The sequence below is a fragment of the Dermochelys coriacea genome, chromosome 1 (genome assembly GCF_009764565.3).
Source record: "Dermochelys coriacea isolate rDerCor1 chromosome 1, rDerCor1.pri.v4, whole genome shotgun sequence".
NCBI lineage: Eukaryota > Metazoa > Chordata > Testudines > Dermochelyidae > Dermochelys > Dermochelys coriacea.
The window spans coordinates 123,043,588-123,065,595 of NC_050068.2; the positions used below are offsets into that span (position 1 = coordinate 123,043,588).

At 42.0% G+C, this 22,008-nt stretch overlaps 1 protein-coding gene across 11 annotated transcripts; it reads left to right on the forward strand.

The window, feature by feature from the left end:
* Positions 1–239: 239 nt before the first annotated feature.
* Positions 240–21,878, forward strand: NIPA2 (NIPA magnesium transporter 2). 11 transcript variants are annotated; one of them, XM_038410493.2, is made up of 10 exons: positions 544–715; positions 2,377–2,460; positions 3,179–3,227; positions 4,419–4,512; positions 10,240–10,330; positions 14,669–14,899; positions 17,062–17,118; positions 18,323–18,413; positions 19,620–19,780; positions 20,909–21,878. In XM_038410493.2, exons 6-10 carry the CDS (start codon positions 14,761–14,763, stop codon positions 21,541–21,543), a joined length of 1,083 nt encoding a protein of 360 aa, XP_038266421.1. In that variant the 5' UTR covers positions 544–715; positions 2,377–2,460; positions 3,179–3,227; positions 4,419–4,512; positions 10,240–10,330; positions 14,669–14,760; the 3' UTR covers positions 21,544–21,878. The 11 variants fall into 11 exon arrangements, with proteins under 11 accessions (XP_043349813.1, XP_038266413.1, XP_038266421.1 ...); XM_043493557.1 differs by lacking the exons at positions 3,179–3,227; positions 4,419–4,512 and adding exons at positions 7,300–7,408; positions 7,492–7,677 and having other exon boundaries at positions 14,676–14,899; XM_043493704.1 differs by lacking the exon at positions 3,179–3,227 and having other exon boundaries at positions 4,419–4,604; positions 14,676–14,899.
* Positions 21,879–22,008: the final 130 nt, after the last annotated feature.

A 22,008-nucleotide genomic window follows, 5' to 3' on the forward strand; every position in this document is an offset into this window, starting at 1 on the left:
CTGACTACGGGAGGACGGTGCCTGGGAGGGAGAGGGTTTGGGGATAACGGGTTTGCTTAAACAAATAAAAACGACGGTTGGCTGGGGAAAGCGGGTGCGAGCTGGGCAGGAAAGGAAGAGGTAACTCGCCTCCCCAGCTTGTGCGCCTTTCTGTCCCGTTCACGGCAGCAGCGATGTTTGTGGGAGGAGGAGGAGGCGGCGAGCTCGTGCCCCACCGCAGGCGGGGAGGGAGACGCCCTTTGCACCGAGCAATTCTTCCGCCCCTGGGGCGGCTGGAAAGCGCTTTCTGGCTCCCACCCGCCGCCGTGGCTCCCCTAAGCCATGTCCTCTCTCCCGCCTCGGAGCCCGGGCCCGGCGCAGCGGTAACCCTGGGCTCCAGCCTGCCGGCAGGGGGCGCAGCGCGCTTGGCCCCAGACCAGGCCGGCGGCTGCGGCAGCGGGCGCGCGGCCAGAGCCCGGCCTGCGCGTGCGCCCCGCCCCGTTCACGGAAGGGTCACGTGGCTGGGGCTCCTGGGGCGGGGCCACCGCTGCCTCGTCCCCGCGCTGGCTCCACCCCTTCCGCCGGCTGCGACGGCCCGGCGCGGGCTGGGAGAGCGAGTCGCGAGTAGGCGCCGGGTTCTCCATGGCGGCGGAGCGCGCAGGGACCAGCCCCACCTTCCCTCCTCCCGCGCCGGGCCAGGGCCGCCCCTCGGCGGGGATGTGAGGAGCCGCCGCAGGTGAGTGGGGGACTCGCGGCCGGGGGGGGGGCCGCGCCCTTCTCTCAGCCCCCCCGGGTGGGGCCTTGCGCGCGGCGACTCGCTACGTGGGGTGAGGCGGGGGGGGGGGCTGGTAGTTATAAGGTCCTCGCCTGGGAACGAGGCTGCTTCCCGAACCCGCCCCGCCTCCTCCGCTAACTGAGGGGCGGGGCGGGGGCACGTGCCGAGGGGCGCAGGGAGCCCTGGCGCCTCCCACTCCAAACACTCTCCCCCCCCCTCCCCCGCGCGCTCTTACGGCGGGTACCGAGCGACCCGGAGCCGCTGTTCCATGACGGGCGCGCGGCGGGAGGCGCCGCCGCCGCCGCCGCTTTCGGGCTGCGCCTGCGCCGAGCCGAGCCGCCCCGCGGGCCTCCCGCCGTTGCTGGGCCGGCCCCCGCTGGCGGCGGCGGCGAGCGCGCTTGGGCAGTCGGGCTCCTGGCGCGTAACCGGCCAGCCCGGCGCCCCCGTCTCAGGCCGGGCCCTGGCGACAGCAGCCGTGATCAGCGCAGCGCGTCCGCGCCCGGGGGCTGCTGGCGCTGAGCCGCTGGCAGCAGCTGTGGGAACGTTTTAGGGGAAAAGCCGCCAGCGCAGAAGAGATCCGCCGGGGGACTCGCCTGTGCCGCCGCCGCCTTCAGCGCTGGTTCCCCTCGCATCCGAGAGGCCGTTCTCGGGGACCGCTAGCAGCGGCACGCCGGGCTCTTCCCGGGTGCTGGTCGTGGTAGCAGCTGAATTGGCACGTTACAGGCTGGTCGTTACACCCGAGCCCTTGTCTTGCACTTCGGGGAGCGATTTCCTAAACTTCAGTGCGCCCCCAAGACTCGCCGTTTACTGCTAGATTGCGCTTTCCATTGCTAGCCGCTTCTGCTTCCCTTTACTCTTCTCCATGTCCGTGACACACCATTGCGCCCCCCCGCCCCCAGGCATTACCCTAAAGCCTGTTCCAGGTCAGTTTATATCAGGGGTTCTCAAACTTTTGTACTGGTGACCCCTTTCACATAAGAAGCCTCTGAGTGTGACCCCCCCTTATAAATTAAAAACACTTTTTTAATATATTTAATGCCCTTATAAATGCTGGAGGCAAAGCGGGGTTTGGGGTGGAGGCTGACAGCTCACGAACCCCCCATGTAATAACCTCGCTATCCCCTGAGGGGTCCTGACCCCCATTTTGAGGACACTTGGTTTATATTTTGTCATTTCCCTTCATTATCTGAAACCATTTATCCAAATGTTTTGTATGTACATGAAGGCTTTAGCTTGTGTATGTTAACTCACCCAAATTAACACACCTTTTTTTCCTAGAGACAATGCAGCTAGTGTGCTAGGTACTACACAGATCTATAGGAAAATGTCAGACCTGCCCTGACTAGCTTATAGGTAGATAAAAGGACATCCTTAAACTAGTCACCTGAATTTCTGCTTTTTCTCATTACAAACACTGCCATAACCTATTATCTTTGTTCTTTTCTAAATAGCTACTGTGTAAAATGTAGCATTCTCAGATTTTCCTCTGGCGTTGAATATTTCTAACGCTACTGTAGCCAAGCCACAAAACTTGGAGTGTTTTCTTCACCACTGTGTACGCACAGAATGCATGTCCCATGAAGATTTCTGTGCTTCCCTGAAGAAAAATTACTTTCTGACAGGGAAGCAAAGAGAAACTGCAAGAGCAGTCATGCTCCCCTACCCAGCAGCATGGGCAAGTTGTTTCGGGTGCAGCCAGTGGAGAGGTAAGTCACTGCAGGCAGTGCAGGGCTGGAGATGCTCTTGCTGGGGCTGCGGACCTCCTATATCTATACCCCATCAAGCCTCACCCCCTGCATGCAGAGCCCCACCGAGCCCCAGCCCCACCCTGACTGGTGGCTCCCGTTCTGCCCTGGACTTGGCAGCTAGTCCCACCTGGGGTTGGGGGAGGAGTGCACTTGCCCTGCACAGAATGGCTGGGTCCGGGGTCAGACCCACTCCCAGAAACCTCCCCCAGCTTTGTATCTCCCCTCTCCTCCCACTTCCTGCCTCCATTGCTCCTCCTGCAGGGGGATGGGTCACTATACAGGGAGTTGCTCCCCTGTCCACTCAACTCCCATGTATCCAGCTCCCCCAACCGAACCGTTCCCCACCCAGACCACCCCACACACTGATGAGCACCATCGCCTATGCACCTGGACCACTCCACGATGACCTCTGCCCAGACCCCACCCCACCCCATTGAGTCCCAACCTGCTGCACCTGGACCCCAATCCCATCAAGCCCCACTCCCCCAGTACCTGGACCCATCCTCCTGAGCCCTATCTTCCTACACCCAGAACCCCCTGCCTAGTCCCAGCCACCTTCACCTGGACCCCCTCCACAGAGTCCTGTGTCTCCCGTGCATCTAGATCCCCCCACTGAGCCACTACACTGCTCCACATAGAACCCTCTCCCCTCACTCCTGGATCCCTCCATACTTAGGTCCTGCTGGGCTGAGCCTGGTGTGCCTGGTGCGGGGCTACTAACCCTGGTGAGTTACTTCACCTGCTACTCCTGAGGGAGTTCTGCATCAAAAAAATAAAAATTCTGCACACGCTATTTTAAAATTCTGCAAATTTTATTTGTCAATACATAAATATGGAGGTTCCAACATGGCAGTAGGGAACACAGGCCATTGGCTGCGCAGAGGTTGGAGGTCACCCTGCAGCCGCCCTCCCCTGGGACATGGGCCCTTCCATGGGCTCCATTTGAGATGTGGGGGGTTTCAAAAGCATGTCAGTTGCAGCTTTAACTTTTTGTTAATAAAAACTTAGCTAGGTAATTGTTTTAAGAAGTGAGAAAGAGCAGTATTGATATACTTAAAGGTGTTTACACTAATAAGTATATTTAGAATCCGATTTTAACACAGCTGTTGATTTCAGTGTCTCTGTACTAATGCTTCATTACATCACCGTTATATTTTAATCACTTTTTAGTTTAGTTACCTGACATAATAGGTGGATATTATATGCACAATTTAATTTTATGGCTAACATGCTTTTTTATAGGTCTCTTGTGACTATATAATTGCTTTGATAAATTTGGAGAATTGTATTTTAACCCGAAAATTTAAGGTGGCATTACTTTTTTCCAGAGTAGTTTTTACATACTCTCTTTATACATACCATTCTGCATACATCTCACCATCTTGAAAATGGTACTTGACTTTTAAGTTCATTCACTCTTGTATCAACTGCTGTTCGTAGTCTTTGTTGGTTTCATGCTATGCTGCAGCTGCCCTTCTTTAGAGGCACCTGTACCTGACACTAAAGAAGAGAAGGGGCATGAATGGACAAAAGATGCTTAAATTAGGGGTGGCTTTAACTTAATAGTACTTTTCTATTAACATACTAACATACATACATTGAGAATATTTGTTTGATGTTTTTGTTGGTTATTTTCATAGAGATTTTATGTATATAATTTATTGTATAAATTAAAGTAAAGGCTTCCAGTATCAAAACTATATTCTCACTGAAATGCTTAATTTACCTTGTAAAGTGACAATAGTAAAGAGGGATATATTTCTTCTTACTCTCACCTAAGGATCTTTTTAAAAAATGTCGTGTTTCCATACTGCAAAATATTTTAAAAATGCAAATATGTAGTCTGACAGAGACTTGCTAAATAGGATGAAGTAGTATCTATAGTATATTTGATCAGTTATTCCTTTCCTCCCCAGATGTTGCAGTGTGGTAGGTTTGCTTCATTTTGCTGCTACATAATGAAAACAAAAGCAAATGATGAAAAGTGTCAACAGATTTTCTTTCTTCTCTGTGAGTGAGCTAAGTGAAATATCAATACTGCTCTTCAATGTCAAACTAATAAAAATTGTCTTGGAGACATGGCAAGAGTTGAGGAGGTCCAGGTAACGTTACAAACACTTCTAGTGTAGTTTGGTCCTTAGGTTAAACTTCCTAGTATCGGCAGATTTTTCAGAAGGTACTCTTATTGAATTTAAATATCATGGCTTCTGAATGAAAATCTTAGATTTTAGTCTTTATTATTATCTAGGAAAATTGAAATCTGTGAATAAAGCATGCAGGATTATTTTCTGAAATAGTCTACAGAAATCCACAGGAAAGGTCTTCAAAATTCTGTTTTAAAACTGGTATTTGGCTTCTTTCCAAAATCTGTAGTCGGGCTGAAACAGAGAGGTATGAACTTTCTTAGTCCATTTTAAAAGGGTCTTGATTCTGAAAGCATTCCTTGATTTTGCTGCTGTGGAGGATCCATTTACTCACAATACTTAAATCTTGGACTCCTTAACCATAACAGTTATTTTAGCAATATTTTAATGTAATTGAGTGAAGAGTTTTTTATAAGGAGTTCAGCACTGGAAAAATCAATAAATTTCAAGACATTTTATTGCTCAATAAATTGACACTTCAGCATGGTACTTTTAAAAAGAATAGTCTCAGTGTAAGATCTTGGGTTAGCTTCCGTTTTCTTTGTGTGGTCCATTTGACTAGAAAAATGGAGGGTAAATGGCATGTGAAGAAGTATCTAAAGCATGTCAGAAAGGTAAGAGATCTGTAAGAAAACAGTCCAATTTTGAAATTAAAAATTGAATAGTGATTCAATAGGTAGAAAGAATGAAATTTGTTTTTGTGCAGAAGGTCAAACACAGGCATATGTGCTGCTTAAATCTCACTTACTGTCTCTTTCAAAGGCTGAAGTGGTACATGTGGTGCATGCATCTTGTACGTGCTACTTATTTATTGAGTGGGTTTCACTCAATAAATGTCACAATCTTTATGACCATTTTCTTAGGTAGTGCCACCTAAAATATATTTAAAATTATTTTAAATTTATTAATACTTCAGAAACTTAAAATTGAAATCTTTTAAAAATCAAATATCTTTGCATTTTTTAACTGTTTTATTTCTGCTAAATTTGTGAAAACAAAAGTCAGTATATCTTCAAATGAATCAGAATGGTAACATCCACATACTCGTATAATGTTATGAGGACTAAAGTCATTCTCAGGACTGTACCTATACAGGAAACTATACCTAAAACTTTGGTCCACCTAACTATGTTGGTCAGGGCTGTGAAAAATGTCATGTCCTGTGCAAGGTAGTTAGGTTGGCCTACCTCAGAATGTAAATGCTGCTAGGTTGCTGGAAGAATTCTTCCATTCCAAGAATTCTTCAACCTAGCTACAGCCTCTTCATGGCATGGATTTACTACAGCAACATAAAAACTTCCATTGTTGTAGTAAGTATCTACACTACAGTGATGTAGCTCAGGCCAGATCTACACTACAGACTTATGCTGGCATAACTGTGTCAGTGAGATGTGATACTTTGATGGACATGGCTGTGCCAGCAGAAGCCCCAGTGTAGACAAAGTTATACGGTCAAAACTCTGCTTTTACAGGTGTGTGGCTTGTTTCACTTTTGTGAGGTGGTTTTACTATATTGGTGCAAAGAATAGCTTTGCCAGCATAGCTGCATCTACACTAAGAGTGCTTTGGCTTTGTCTGTATAGTATACTGGTATTCCTATACTGTAAAGTTCTCCAATGTAGATGTGGCTTCAAAAGTAATATTTGACAGTTTAACAGCTTCTTTGTATGCTAGAGCTATGTCACAACTCTTTTATAACATCTAGTATTTTCAGCATGGATTATTTTAGAATAAAGGAGACCCTGTCCAGTGATTAATGTGGCTGTTTACTTTCAGTGGCAAAACAGGGTAAGTTGGAACAATTCATTCTCCTCACAAATGGAAAGAGTACAGTCATCTCCATGAGCAGTGTTCCATTTGCAAACAGGGTATAAAACTTGTCATTTTGGCTATGTTAGGACCCTCTTGGTATTGACTTACAACTGCTTCATTTTAAATGCAAAAAAGACTAGCTCCCTAACTTCCTTCACAAAATACCACCTTTGTTTAGTGTTGAATGTTTAGAACGTTTTAGTCACAATTGATTTTAGCTGGTATTTCTATACTTAAGACGCTACAGTGGCGCTGCTGCAGCGCTTCAGCGTAGGCATTGCCTATGATGATGGGAAGAATTCTGCCATTGGCATAAGTAATCCACCTCCCCAACAGGTGGTAGCTACATCGGCAAAATAATTCTCCTGTCAAAGCGCTGCCTACACTTACGTCGGCTTAACCACATCTTTGAAGAGTGTGGATTTTTCACACCCTCGCAGCCATAGCTAAGCTGACACAACTTTTCAGTGTAGACCAGCCCCTTCATCTCTTTCTGAACAGGTAAACTTTTACCAGGTAAGGCCACTTCTTCTTTTCATTGCTTAAAAAAGGAAACTTTTATGGTCATAGCTGTAGGTAAACGTGCACAAGGTGAAAGTTTACATTCTTTTATTTTTTCCACCTTCTTTGCATATATTTCAAGTGCTACACTGTGCACGTGGTTCTCACAAACTTGCGTATTTTAATCAATATCGGCTCCACTTAATAAAAACTTGGTTTAGTTTGAAAATCACTTTTTTTTGCTATTTGGATGCTTGCTGCTACGGCCTAATGGAGTGGGAATGTGAAATTGAATCATTACTGTAAATGCTACTTAGTCACTTTGCTCACGTTGAAATAGGAATATGAAATTGATAAAGTCTCTTGAAAATATCACTTTGCTACTCCACTGGCACGTAGAGAACAACAACCTGGAAGGCAAAGAGCTTTCTCATGGCTTACGTTGTCAGGTGTGGCCTAGTCCTATATTATATTTTGAAGACAAATGAGTTTCCTTTCAAGCGGCTGATTGGTGCACTTTCATACTTCACAGAAGTTTTCCACAATGGACGGGCTATGAGTAGATGCCTCCCTAAGGGCAGTATATATTCTGTTATGTGTGGATGGCTGTGGTTCCAAGCTCTTATTCTACAGAAGTAAACTGATCCCTGAGTCACAACTTTATGGGTTCAGTGGCAAGCTGACTTTCCACAGTTGAGCTGCGGCCAGCTTTGTGAGAGTGAATTAATTTCCTGTTGAATTGGGCTGTGCACTTAGTAAGAGAATGCTTAGCAAATTTACACCATTTGTGACCAAAACAATATCTTCTCCATGGTTGTCTGGCTTCTCCACTTGTGTTCAGCAAAAGTCCCTGGGAGAAGACAGCTTTGTCGATGCCCCTTCACCAAGGCTGAGAGGGGTGTAGTTTCCAGATGCTCTCTACTCTTCTCCTTTGAGGTTCTGGGGATCTGTTTTCTCTGGGGATGCTGCATGAAATTACGCATGAATAGTCATCTTAGTAAAACCAAGATTTATTAAAAACAGAATGAAAATGAAGTTGAAACAAAAATATTGGTTTCCTTAATGTATCTAGACTTTCATTTTGAATAAGCTAAACTATTTGTATAGTTACAGAGGAAAAAGGAAAAGTGAATAGCTTACATCCCTTGAAAACAATCCCTTTTCTGACCTCTCAACCTGCTAGCATCATATTGCTGTCTACAGGGAGACTTCTCCTTTGTCCATCTTGATATACTTACTAAATCCATTCCCCAGCTTTCCCAAGCAGTTTTTTGAAGACAAATATGCGAAGAGAAGTTGGCAAAACAGTTTCATTTTCCACCTTCTGGGAGATGGTCCACTGAGAGAGAAAAAATCTTCAGGATGGTCAGAGTTTTTCAAAGATTTAACAGTCTAACTCAAATATTGCCTTTCACATCATATGTCTTCACTGCAGAGTTAGTTATCTAGAGTCAGGTACTTCTCACAAGTTAGCCTAGCTCAAGTGAGAATCAGTCACAGTGCTGTCTGAAATGGGCCACTCTCATTACCACTTCAAAGGTTATTTTTCCTCCCTTGGTATCCTGCTGTCAATTGAATTGTCTCGTTAGACTAACCTCATACTTGATAAGACAGTTCACATCTTTTCATGTATTTATACCTGCTGCTGTATTTTCCACTCCATGCATCTGATGAAGTGGGTTCTATCCCACGAAAGCTCATGCCCAAAAAAATTTGCAAAAAGAACAGAAGTACTTGTGGCATCTTAGAGATTAACAAATTTATTCGAGCATAAGCTTTCGTGGGCTACAACCCCCTTCATCGGATGCATAGAATGGAACATAGTAAGAATATATTCATGCAGAGAAGGTGGAACTTGCCATATAAACTGTCAGAGGCTAATTAATTAAGATGAGCTATTATCAGCAGGAAAAAAAATACTTTTGTAGTGATAATCAAGATGGCCCATTTAGACAGTTGACAAGAAGGTGTGAGGATACTTAACATGGGGAAATAGATTCAATATGTGAAATGACCCAGCCACTCCCAGTCTCTATTCAAACCCAGTTTGCATATTGGTATCTAGTTTGCATATTAATTCAAGCTCAACAGTTTCTCATTGGAGTCTGGTTTTGAAGCTCTTCTGTTGCAAAATTGCAACCCTTAAAATTGCCTCAGTAAAAGACTTAAGACTGCTCTCTATTCAACCCCCCCTGCTCCCTGCCCCCTTACCATGCTGCCTGGAGCACCAGTGGCTGACGCCGCCTGGCTGGAGCACAAAGCACTGGCTCACGCTGGGCTCTGCAGCTGTGCTGCCCCAGGAGCTTGTAGCCCCGCTGCCCAGAGCATTGCGCAGGCGGTGCAATGAGCTGAGGCTGCAGGGGAGGGGCCGGGGCTAGCCTCCAGGGCCAGGATCTCAGGGGCTGGGCAGGAGGGTCCTATGGGCCATAGTTTGCCCACCTCTGTTCTATCCCCTTGTCTCCTAAAAAAGAAGGTGTGGAGCAAATGAGTTTGGCCTAGTCTATATCTAAAAGCTTTGTTGCTGTAGCTATACTGGCAAAACCCTCCTTAGTCAGGTCTACACTACAGACATATTGGTATAACTACATCACTCAGATGTGAAAAATCCACACTTGTGAGCAACATAGTTATACCGACCTAATCCCTGGTGTAGACAGCGCTATGAGGCCAGAGAGCTTTTTCTGCCAACTTAGCTGCCGTTTCTTGAGAAGGTGGATTAACTGTGCCAAAGGGAAAGCTCTCTCCCATTGGCTTAGAGCATCTTCCTTAAAGCGCTACAGCGGCACAGTGTTTTAAGTGTAAACTTGCCCCTAGTATCGATGAAGCTTATACTGGCAAAAAAAAAAAAAAAAAAAGTGCGTTTGCTGGTATAGTTTATATACCATTTCACCAATAGCTATGCTAGCAAAAGCTCTTTTACGCCAGTATAACTTGATCTGTGCAAGGAGGGTTTTTCTGACATAAAAATATCATAAAAAACTCACACCTGTATCTGATGTTGCTATGCTGGTAAATTTATAATACAGTCCTGGCCTTTGCCTTTAAGAGGTATATGGCTTGTTCTGACCTTATTCCTCACTTCCTCTTAACTGAGATCGAGTGGGAGACGGCCATTTAGGACTATCTTTCTTCACTCCACTACATGAAATGAGCCTTTCTTCACCGGGGGACTGCATCTCATTTTGCCCTTAAAGACTTGTACTAGCTTTGTTTACAGCATCAAGGATTTGCATAAATGCTAGTCTTTAAATGTATTCATTTTGATATTTATTTATAAAAGATGGAAGAATGCAAATTCATGTAGAAGAAAGTCAAAAGAGATTCTGAGCTCTATCAAGAGTATTACAAAGGCTCTGTTATGCTATAAACAGGTAAGTCAACGACTCAATAAACAAGCGATACCCTTAGTACAAGTCACTGGGATTGGATTTCTTGTGATAAAATCTTCTTTTGTATGCAGTAAAGCTATTTTTGTCTAAGGAAAGTGTTTATTTCTTTTGTATGCAGTAAACTGCTCACCTGATGTTATTCTGAGCATTGCCAATACAATGGGTATATTTTGTGAATGGAACAGTTACTTCTGCCGTTTTCCCAACCCAACAGATATTTGAGCAGGAAAGGGCAGTGTTGAAAGTTGTTGTTATACTGGTATGTGCTGAAGCACTATTGCATGTTAAGAAAACAGAGTGGTGCTTGCACTATGTGGGTGCAGGTGCATCTGTGAAGATTGGACAGCACACTAGGTTATTTCCAATAAAAAAATTAATTTTGCATCTGAGTGGACTTGCAGCAAATAAACTGACTTTTCAGTTGCTCTGTTAATCAATTTTTAGATTGAGCCATATAAGATAACCTCCTCTAGTTAGAATTATTTGAATACCTTTTGTCTTTCCTTGGTCTGTTCTATTAAAAATTAAGCCTTCCACTACTAAGCACTTGATTGAGGAGTCAAAAATATTTGTGTTTTGATTATATATTGGAGGTAGGGGGGTGCAGCGCCGCCATAGCTTTATTTAAAATCTGTAATTTGTTAATTGTTTACTAGAGGTGCATGAAATGAATGACATAGCCAAGTTTTAGGGAGTGTAGTCATTATTCATACTCACTGTCACAGTTCAGAGTGACTGCACCTGTATTTCTACCTCAGTGGTCTAGCAGGGGCACCTACTCTCAGCCTTGCAGCTCCTCTGTTGTTGCCTTTCTGGGTGGAGACCTATTTCTCTCTCTTCAGATCAGGGTATTTCTAAGCTGTACTGTTTCCTGCCTTCACTGTGCTGTTCCCATCATAGACACACTGTCATAGCACAAAGAAATGGAGTACTTGTGGCACCTTAGAGACTAACAAATTTATTTGAGCATAAGCTTTCGTGAGCTACAGCTCACTTCATCGGATGCATTTGGTGGAATGCATCCAATGAAGTGAGCTGTAGCTCACGAAAGCTTATGCTCAAATAAATTTGTTAGTCTCTAAGGTGCCACAAGTACTCCATTTCTTTTTGTGAATAAAGACTAACACGGCTGCTACTCTGAAATCTGTCATAGCACAGTGACAACTGCTTGCTTTTTCTTCAGAGATGGTTAGCAGCAGTAATTGCTACAGTTATAAGATAGCACCCAGCACTTCCTATGCAACCCTGTTTTATTCTTAAGGTAAAAGTCATTCCAGAGAAAACATATTAAAAGAACCTACATGTGTGTGAATAAGCTTACTAGATAATCCCCCCAACCCTAGCATGAGCTCTGGCAAGAGCAGTCCTTCATTACCCCATCAACAAGGTTTCCTTTGTGGTGACAAGTTTATCACCGCTTCAGCTCAGAACAAACACACAGTCTTATGGGGCCACTCCTTCGAATCCTTTGCTAAGGGTTGGGGCACTCCCATGAACTCTGAGTCCTGTCTGTTTGCTGGATCAGGAAGAAGGCACTGAGCCAGTTTAAAAACAGGCTATTTATCCGAAACCCCTTCCTTTGTCGTCTGATCCCTAGAAAATCCAGTTTGAAGTGGTTGTGAACCTCTTGGGGGTGGGAGGGGCGGAGTGGTTTCAAAGGTCTTTTAAAGGAGGAAAGGATATGAGCATCCCCCTCCCTACTGAAAAGGTACATACAGTGCCCAAATAATATGTACACAATTGCACTTTTAAGACAATGTACATCAAAAGTATTAACACTAATTCAGTAAGATTTAACTTAATTTCATAAAGTTTATTTAGGGTATAGTAGAATACCAGGAGCTCTGTCAGTTTGTCACATCCACTTTGTAGAGATTGCAGGATTCGAAACCTGCTGCTGCTCAGTATGAATATCTGTCAGATTTCTAAAATGGAAAACATTGACCAAACATAATTTTCCCAACAGGGAATGGAAGGGACCCTGCTTTCAGAAGTATTACCCCAACCTTCCCTCAAAAGCTGCCAGCAGGCAGACAAGGATAGGAATATTAGCTCAGTGTGGGTGAGGGTGATTTTTTTTTTTTGTGCGAAGAGGTTATGGTAGGGCTGGAGGATTGGGGTGCTATGCCAAGCTAAACTGATTTCTTTTACAGTTTTGCATTCATGGGCTAGACAGTCTAGCAAAGTCAGAGAGGTCTTGTGTGGGAATTTCCCAATTTTTAATGAGTAGAAACCCTGAAAATTAATCATTACTGTGTATTCTCTTTTGCATGCTCTCCCTGCAGCAATTGAATGTCTCCTGTAACCCCTTCCCATCCTGGCCTACCACAGAGCTGCACTCCATCATACTCCCTGATTGAGTCCTGTTTTCCCTTCATTCCACTCTTCCATGCGCAACCTGGATTGCCCCCATATTTCACTATCCTACACAGCACTGCTTCTGTCAGCCCTTTCCCCACTCATTGCGCCATCTCAGAACATTCTCTGACCATGCCCACCTACTGTCTTACCATATTCAACCTTGAAACACTGGTATATATCAATGTTTAAAAACCTAATATACTAGAGGAGTTAAGGGAGCATAGTGGGGGAGGGAGAAACCATAGCCTTGCTTACTCATTCATATCCCTCATTTCCTTTGGTGTGTCATGTGAATCAAGGGGGCAGTCAGGAATGTGAGATGATGGTATTTGAGTTGGGGTCCGGGGCTGTCTGTATGACCTGCTGTGGATAAGAGGTTGGTGTGAATGCCAAGGTACTAGTGCGTCAGGGGGTCCTCACAGCATGGTGTGTCCTCAGCCAAGGTACCAGTGTTGAGGCCTTGATGCACCAGCAACTTAGCACCCCCTCAGACCTCCTGCACATTTGGGAAATAACAGTAGGTTGTGGTATGGTTTTACAGTGTCTGCACAGACTCTGAATTCAGCTTGGTAATGAACCATTGAAGTAGAAATATTTTATTACCATCCTTTGGGATCATATACATGCTAAATTGGCTTGCACTTTTTGCTAATTTCTTTTATACCTGGAACATATATGAACCAGGAATATTATGAAAATTTCATATATTCCTGCAAGTTTCAACACGTTGTTGACCTCTTTCCTTTACAGTTCCAGTATATAGAAACTTGATGCTGTTTTTATCCAGGGTGGTTGTTTTGTTTTTTGTTTTTTTTGGTGGCAGTATATCAGTAGTGCTCTCTACTGGTCAGCTGTTTTAAAAAAATTATTTGCTTCTTAAAAGTGGAAATGAGAGAAATCTTCATTCTCTTTCATACTTGGCAGAAATTAGTAAACCACCTTGAAATATAATTAAGCAGAACATTTCAGTGTTTTAAGACTGCTTATGCACATATCTTAAAAATCCAAAATCTCATGTCTCAGAAAGAAACTCCAATATCTTTATTGCACAATGTATCAGAAAAGTAATATAATTTAGAGCAAATAGACAATTGTCATATCTTGCCAGAAACAGGAGTGCATTATTGAAGATTTTGCATCTTGTTCTAAAAGTTCTTGGTTGTTGACGCTTTCCCCGGATCCTTGCTGCGGTTCTCCACATAACTAGGCTTGAGACTCCAATAGTCTGAGTGAAGGCTTTTCCATAGTAAGCTCTTTTATTGCCATTGTAGCTAAGCATCAGGGATGCTTTGTTATACTTGTGCTGAGAAAAACAACCCTTGCAAAGACTATTGGTAAACAGAAGATTACTGGTTATTATTGCAGTTTCTGCAATATTATTCCTTAAAGGCACTATTTTTATGCATCCTGAAAAAGAGTCTGTGCTAACTGAACTACCATATGATTTGAACAATCCTTTGTAACCTTTCTTCCATTGTTCCAGTAATCTTATATGGCTATTGGGATGCTGTGGCTGTCTTAACTCAAACCCGGATTGTAAATTAATTTTAACATAAATAGCGATATTTTATGTGTGTGTTTATATGGAATGGAACTGTGTGAATATGAAGAAAAAACACACACTATATGTTCGAAAATACATGGATCTGCTTACGTTTGTCTTCAAACATCATTCCTTGTTGCTTCTTGTAGTGTGAACTCTCATCTGGAGTGCCAGATGCTCTTCTGAACTTTCTCAAAACCTTTAATCAGTTTAATCTGTCCTATTTCACCCCTGCCTCAAGTATGCACCTTCATCCAGTGTATTGTCTGATCTTTATTTGCCTTTAGAGTTCAAGTTCTTTGGGGCAGGCCCAGCCACACTGCCCTCTTTGTTGGCTGCAGACTGTTTTTCCATAAGAAAATAGATGTGCGATTTATTTGTATGAAATCCTGTTGTGATAATATGCCCTTGTTCAGGTTTCAGCATTGCATCACCCTATCTCCAGTAACAACAGCTCTTCTGTTCCATGATCGATGTGACGGTTTTGAACACTTAAGTAGCTTACGAAATGATCCAGAGTGGAGGAAAATATGATTTCTATATTGGTCTTGTGTTGGCTATGAGCTCCAGCATTTTCATTGGAGGGAGTTTCATCCTAAAAAAGAAAGGTCTCCTCCGGCTGGCCAGGAAGGGCTCCATGAGAGCAGGTATAGTATGCACTTGAGAACTTTTGCCTGTTTTTAAATTTATTTTAATGCTTTGTGAATGGCTACTGAATTTTCACTCTGATTTTTTTTGTGTATTGATTTACTTTGGTTCCTTATTGAGAGATGAAACTTCTAGACCTAAAATATTCAGCTTCTGTATTTTCATTGGACTCTGCATTATTTCTAGTTTGTTATTAGGTATAGTAAAAGGTGAAATCCTTTTCTGTAATATATTCAGTTTGTGCCCTCTAAGTACATTTCCAAAACAAACTATACATTTGCATATGTTAATCAAAAACATGTCAGTTAAGAATAAACCTGGTTACATTCCCTCCTTCCCCACCCCCAGGAAAAAGCCTGTTTAAAGAGATGATTTTCACAGTGTAATTGGAAGAGCAACATACTGGCCTGTTGGAGGATATGGAGGGGAATGAATTCCAGAGTCAGGGCCCCTACAATGAGAGTGCTTGCCTCCAAGTTAACAAACCTAGGAACTGTCAGTTTGACTGTCTCAGACGATCTCCTCTTTGGAGAGATAGATGAAAGAGGCAATTTCTAAGATACATAAGACCTAAATCAGAGCTTTGTAGGTCTAAACTGTGCCTTGAATTGTACTTGAAAATGATTTGGGAACCAGTGCGATCGATCCTGATTGCTGAAATGGATGGGCTCATAATAATTGTAATTATGTAAAAATAGTGTAATTGTGTCAAAGTATTGGATCAGAATACATCACAGCTTTCATTTTATAAAACTAAACTGTCTCCTGAAGGCTGTCATTATGTCAGAAGTGCTGAAGTTTAAAAAAAAAAGGGGGGGGGGGAGGGGGAGTGTTCAGGAAGATGACATTCCAGAACCTTAGATGGTTGTGTGGTTTGGGTAAATATTTTACTGTAGCACAAAAACATAAGGTTATTTTACTTACTACTTATTAGGTGTTGTGTATGTATTCTAAAAGAATTCGTTATATTGACAATTTAATAGCAGTTAATATACTTCATCAAAAACAAAGGCAAATAATTCTAATAACTGGTAATACTGCATTGCTTCTATCCAACTGATATTTGTAAACTTTTTGGATTTTTGCTACAGCTGACTGTGCACTTGATAAATATGGTGAAGACTTGAAGTAGTAGCAGGATAACAGTACATTGGGTGTTGAGATACTAGAGTGATGGGCACAACATAAGAACTGAGATAGATAGAAAACGGGTAGAAAATATGCAAGATGTTGGATTGACTGTTGCCCTTCTACACCAATTGCCCTCTGTTGACCAATTGTATCAGTCTGAAAATGGTCTGTGCTATTGCACCTAGTTAAGTGACCACACTGAAACAGTTGCAGCGTATCAAAGAAACTAAAAGGTTAATTGTATGTGTGTATGGATTAGAACCTTCCATCTCTGGTGATTCCAGAGAAGTTGGTGGTGTTATGAGTGAACACAGAATGTGTGCTCTCAATTTGGGGGGAGGCAAATATTGTATGGCCATTACCTTAAAGTTCTCCCGAATACCATGGTGGTGTGTGGTTTAAAGTGTATACATATGCTCCTTAGATTACATGATTGACTATTTCCCCAAGATAAAGTTGTATCTTCCTATGGATATCCTCCTAATTTACTGTATAAAAGGAAGAACCTGAGTAGTCAACTGGGATTACAAACCATGGAACTATTTAGGTTAATTGTAAGAATAGGGACTCTGTTAAATCCCCTTTTCTTTAATTTGTTTTTTAACATAGTTATGAATCTAGAACATTACCTCAGAATAGGCAAATATTGTGTGGTCTGTAATGCCATTTCTAGTCCCAAAGAAGTGTGTGTTTGTGTATATGTCTGTTTGTGTGTGTGTGTGTGTGTGTGTGTGTGTGTGTGTGTGTGTGTGTATATATATATATACACACACGCCACTAATCTTTAAAGCGAATTACACAGGAATATCTGCACATTTTGAGGTTGAAAATATTTTGACTTCAACCCTAGCCTCTGATTATGCATCAAATTGTGCAGATGTTTGTTTAATGAGTGGTTGCATGTATGTTTATAACATGGGCTGAAAACAATTTTTTCTTTTCTTTTTTTTTTAAATAGAACTGTCAATCATAAGTGATCGATGCTTGCTCCTGTGTATTGCTGATTAATTGCTCATTCTTCCAATTCCAGGTCAAGGCGGTCATGCATATCTTAAAGAGTGGCTGTGGTGGGCTGGACTTCTGTCAAGTAAATATAAAAAAATAACCAGTGTTAAAAAAATTTTAAATATCAAAATGTTCAAAAAAATTGTTGAATACACAATAACCAAAGCTAGAAATAGTGTATACCTCTGTACACCGAGATAAAAATCCATATTTTAAAAAATAAATTGTATTAGTAATATCTTTATAATTAAAATCAAATTAAAAATAAGATTCTTGGGTGTAAAAAGATATATCTTCAGTGAATTTTTTCAATAGTTTTTCTTGATCAGCAGAGAATTTGACCCCTTTTTAATTTTTACCATTTATGTATTTTAATTTTTCACTTCACTAAGCTTGGGCAGTTAAACTAGACCAGTGGTTCTTAAACTTATTTGATCCCCTTTCTGTGTGTCTTTCTGGTACATTTACCGCTGCCCAGCTCTGAATGCAGAGCGGAGAGCAGCAGCTGCTGGCCAGGTGCCCAGCTCTGAAGGCAGCATTGCACCAGCAGCAGCGTAGAAGTAATATATATTCATCAATATCACTTTTCACAGCAGAGACTTAGCACCCCATTGCCATCCTTATTTTTGCATTGCTGCAGCAACCCATGGCTTACAGCTGGAGCTCTGCTGCCTCCAGGTGAGGGATTGGGGATGGGGGAAAGGGGCATGAGCTTGGGCTTCCTCCCTGTGAGGGATTGAGGGGGAAGAACAGCCCAGGTGGCGGGGCTTTGACTGTCTCCTTTATCCCTGCCTCCTGGGTGTAGGTGGCCCTTCTGAAAGAACCCCAGCCAATACAAAACCATTCATTGAAAAAGTTACTTTAAAATATTTTGAAACCTCCTTTCTCTCCTTCTCTTGGTTTTGTTAAATCTTTTTATACATCTCCTAAACTTTGGACTTAAACAGTGTGACCATGTGCATTTAACTAGGCTCATTGTAGTATATATACTGCTTCATAGAAGATTCAATTGCAGATTATTTTGTTTATGTGAGAGTTAAATGACCTGAGTTAGTAGGATGTGGAAATGCAGAGGCTGTTAAATAAAAATGGGTTAGCCTAAATTAGAGGTGAGATTTATTTTTGTTATATGAATGTCTAGCTGCTAGCTTTGAGTTCTGCTTATATTAAACTTCCATGTCAGCTGAACATTTTAGCTGAATTTCTTCTCTGTGGGAACACTTGTTCAGTTTCAGAGGTTTCTCTTACATGCGTGAAAATTTCCTAATTCTTTTTTTATTCTGCAGTGGGAGCTGGTGAAGTAGCTAACTTTGCTGCTTATGCATTTGCACCAGCTACATTAGTGACTCCATTGGGAGCTCTCAGTGTTCTCGTAAGGTAAGAACTGTTTAGAAAGAAGCACTATTTCAGAGGTAGAAGTGAAGTACATATTTAGTAATTTCTATCACTTATTTTGAGTTGTTAAATATGGCTTTCCACTTAACTCTGACTAAACTTAGAACTCATAAAAATGGAAGGGGTAACACTGACTTAATCCAGGCATAATGAGTCAGCACTCTACAAGCTCCCTTGCACAGCTCTAGCAGCGTACCTCTACCTTGACGTGCAACACCTTGTTATTCCTGTCTTCTGCATTGCTTGGGGTTGGAAGACAGTTATGATGTGCACAAATAAAAGGAAGACAAGACTAATAAACTAATTTTCATTCCTGACCAAAGTCAGGATCTTACTTGTCTTTAGAGATTCAAGGATTTTGCACCAGTACACCACATCGTCTTGAAGAGGGATTTTATAGAGAGGATGATGTATAACAGTAGTTCCCAAACTTGTTCTGCCGCTTGTGCAGGGAAAGCCCCTGGCGGGCCGGGCCGGTTTGTTTACCTGCCACGTTCGCAGGTTCGGCCAATCGCAGCTCCCAGTGGCCGTGGTTCACTACTCCAGGCCAATGGGGGCTGCGGGAAGTGGCGCGGGCTGAGGGACATAGTGGCCGCCACTTCCCGCAGCTCCCATTGGCCTGGAGCAGCGAACTGCAGCCATTGGGAGCCGCAATCGGCCGAACCTGCAGGTAAACAAACCGGCCCGGCCCACCAGGGGCTTTCCCTACACAAACAGCGGAACAAGTTTGGGAGCCACTGATGTATAACATTCTCCCTAGCAATTTTGAGGAGGCAGCATAATTTAAAACAATTTTTGTTCCTCCAGACTTTTACAAATAGTCTAGTGCATAGCAGACATCTTAATATAGACAATTGTAATTACGCTTAATATATTTAATTAGTGGATTTAGTCTAATAGAAATGTATGGACATGAATAATGGTGCAGATGACTAAATACTATGCATTATATTAGATATTGAAACAAGGGAGCTGTAGAGCTTTTTATCTGCATAGTAAGGCAGTCTGTACTAAATTCTGTATTCAGATTGTTTGCCCTCTTTGTTTATTTGGAACCTTACCAGCTCTTAATTACTGAGAGGAAAGTGTTTTCTGAACTTTGATACTACTGCTTTTTTATGTCTGCTGTGGGCAAATTAATTAAATATCTCCTGATTCATAATCTGTCAATGTGTTTTTTCCTTTCAGTGCCATTCTTTCATCCTATTTTTTAAAGGAAAAACTTAATCTGCATGGAAAAATTGGATGTTTGTTGAGTATATTAGGGTCAACTGTGATGGTCATTCATGCTCCACAAGAAGAGGAGGTAGAAACTTTGAATGAAATGTCCCACAAGCTGGGAGATCCAGGTGAGAGAAAATGTCAAGTTCGTCTGTAGGTAGCAGGGTAGCTAATGTGGGAAGGTAAGTATGTTTAACCTACTTCGCTAGAAGGACTGTGGTTCATTTACAGTTGCAACTGTTGCAAATTTCTAGTACCAAAAAGTTAAAGACGACCTCTGTGTTTCTACATCTGTAAATAAAATATGGATTTGAATTCTACAATAGACTTAGCAGGAGCTTTGAAGGATATCAGTGAATTTATTTTGTACAGAATGTCAAGATTAAACAATGAGGTCAGTTTTTGTCCAAGTAAAAGTATGTTCTGAAAGAATAATAAATTAGCAGTTTAATATGTTAACCTAAGAAGCAGACAGCTATTTTCCCCTTGTTACATTTTCTGCAAAGAAACATCATGTGTTTAAGTTAATTTTGAGTCTATCTTAAAAAATGAAGCATAGACTGTGGGGAAAATTTACAATATCAAAGGGTTACCATTAGGACTAGTAGCTAAAATTTAGGTCAGAGTGTCCTCTATGTTTCACGTTATATTCTAATAAAAATGAGATACCTACCTCTTATATAGCGGTTGATATCTGTAGATCTCAAAGCACTTTACAAAGAAGGTAAAGCTCCATTTTACAGATGAAACCAAGGGGTGAAATGACTTATTCGAGGGCATTATCAGCATGTCCGATTGGTGGCTTAAAATTCCTGTTGCTGAATGAAGCATCCAAATCAAAACAAATCAGACAGCATTCAGATATATGCCTACACCCTATGGGCTCTCCATGCCCCTGGTTTTGTGCTTTTTAATAATCCAAGGATTGCGGTAAAAGGGAGGTTGGCTTTCTAGCGCCATATTCTTCATTTCAGAGCCTGGGAGAGAAGTAGAGTTTGGAATTGCAGGCATGCCAGCAATTGTAGTTCCATGCTTATTTTAGCCAGCTCATCAGTTGTCATAAGATTTGTTTTAGCCTCCATTTTGGAAGACTTGTAGAAGAAAAATCATCATTTGAACATGTAATTAATAAAATGAAGGGGAGAAATCAGCCTTGACTTGTTGCCCTTAAAATATGCACTACATTTCTTGGTACCTAACAGGATGCTCTTGTGTACTGTATATAAATAAGTGATTTTTTTTCCCCCCCACTGCAGGTTTTGTGGTTTTTGCAACACTTGTTGTCATTGTGTCCTTAATATTGATATTTGTGGTAGGACCTCGCCATGGACAGACCAACATTCTTGTGTACATAACAATCTGCTCTGTAATTGGAGCATTGTCAGTCTCCTGTGTGAAAGGCTTGGACATCACTATCAAGGAACTTATTGCAGGAAAACCTGTGCTAAAACATCCTTTGTCCTGGATTCTGCTGTTAAGTCTTATAATCTGTGTGAGCACACAGATCAACTATTTAAACAGAGCTCTGGATATATTCAACACTTCCATAGTGACTCCAATATATTATGTATTCTTTACAACATCTGTTTTAACTTGTTCTGCTATCCTTTTCAAGGAGTGGCAACACATGTCTGCTGCTGACATTATTGGTACCTTCAGTGGTTTTCTCACGATCATTGTGGGGATCTTTTTATTGCATGCCTTTAAAGATGCAAATTTCACTCTAGCAAATTTGCCTGTTTCCTTGCGGAAAGATGACAGAGCAATCAATGGCACTCTGCCAACCACATATGAATGCTTTAATGACGAAGAAAGCTCAACCTGTGTAGGAGAAATACACTCCAGTGAGAGTGTCCCCTCCAGGAGAAATGGAAGTCTGGCAGCATTCTGAAAATGTGTTAATAAAAGAACAATTCTGTAACTTTTTTTTGGCTGTAAAATGTCTGAGTTTGCGTTTGGAAGCAGATGATGTACTTGAACAATATGTATAGACAATCGTTAACTTTTAGGTTTGATTAGTTTGGACCAAGAATAGTGATGGAGTTTTAATTTGCCTTATTTTACTTTAAAAAGACACTGAAATGACCTCAGTAGATGGTTTGTTTTTGTTGCTCTTAAGTTATCTGTGTAAACTTGTAAATATTTTTAATTTGAATTTTCCATTTTAAAGACTTATTGCACTAATGACAATTTTAACTATATCAAAAATAAATTACTTTAATTTTGCATTGGTGGTAAGCACATTGACATGAACCTGAATCTTTTGCAAAATGAATATTCACCTTGTCTGTTTCAGCATATGGAAGTGTAAGACTATTAACCTGAAATGCACTGAAAGGTGTAGGGAGCAACTTAC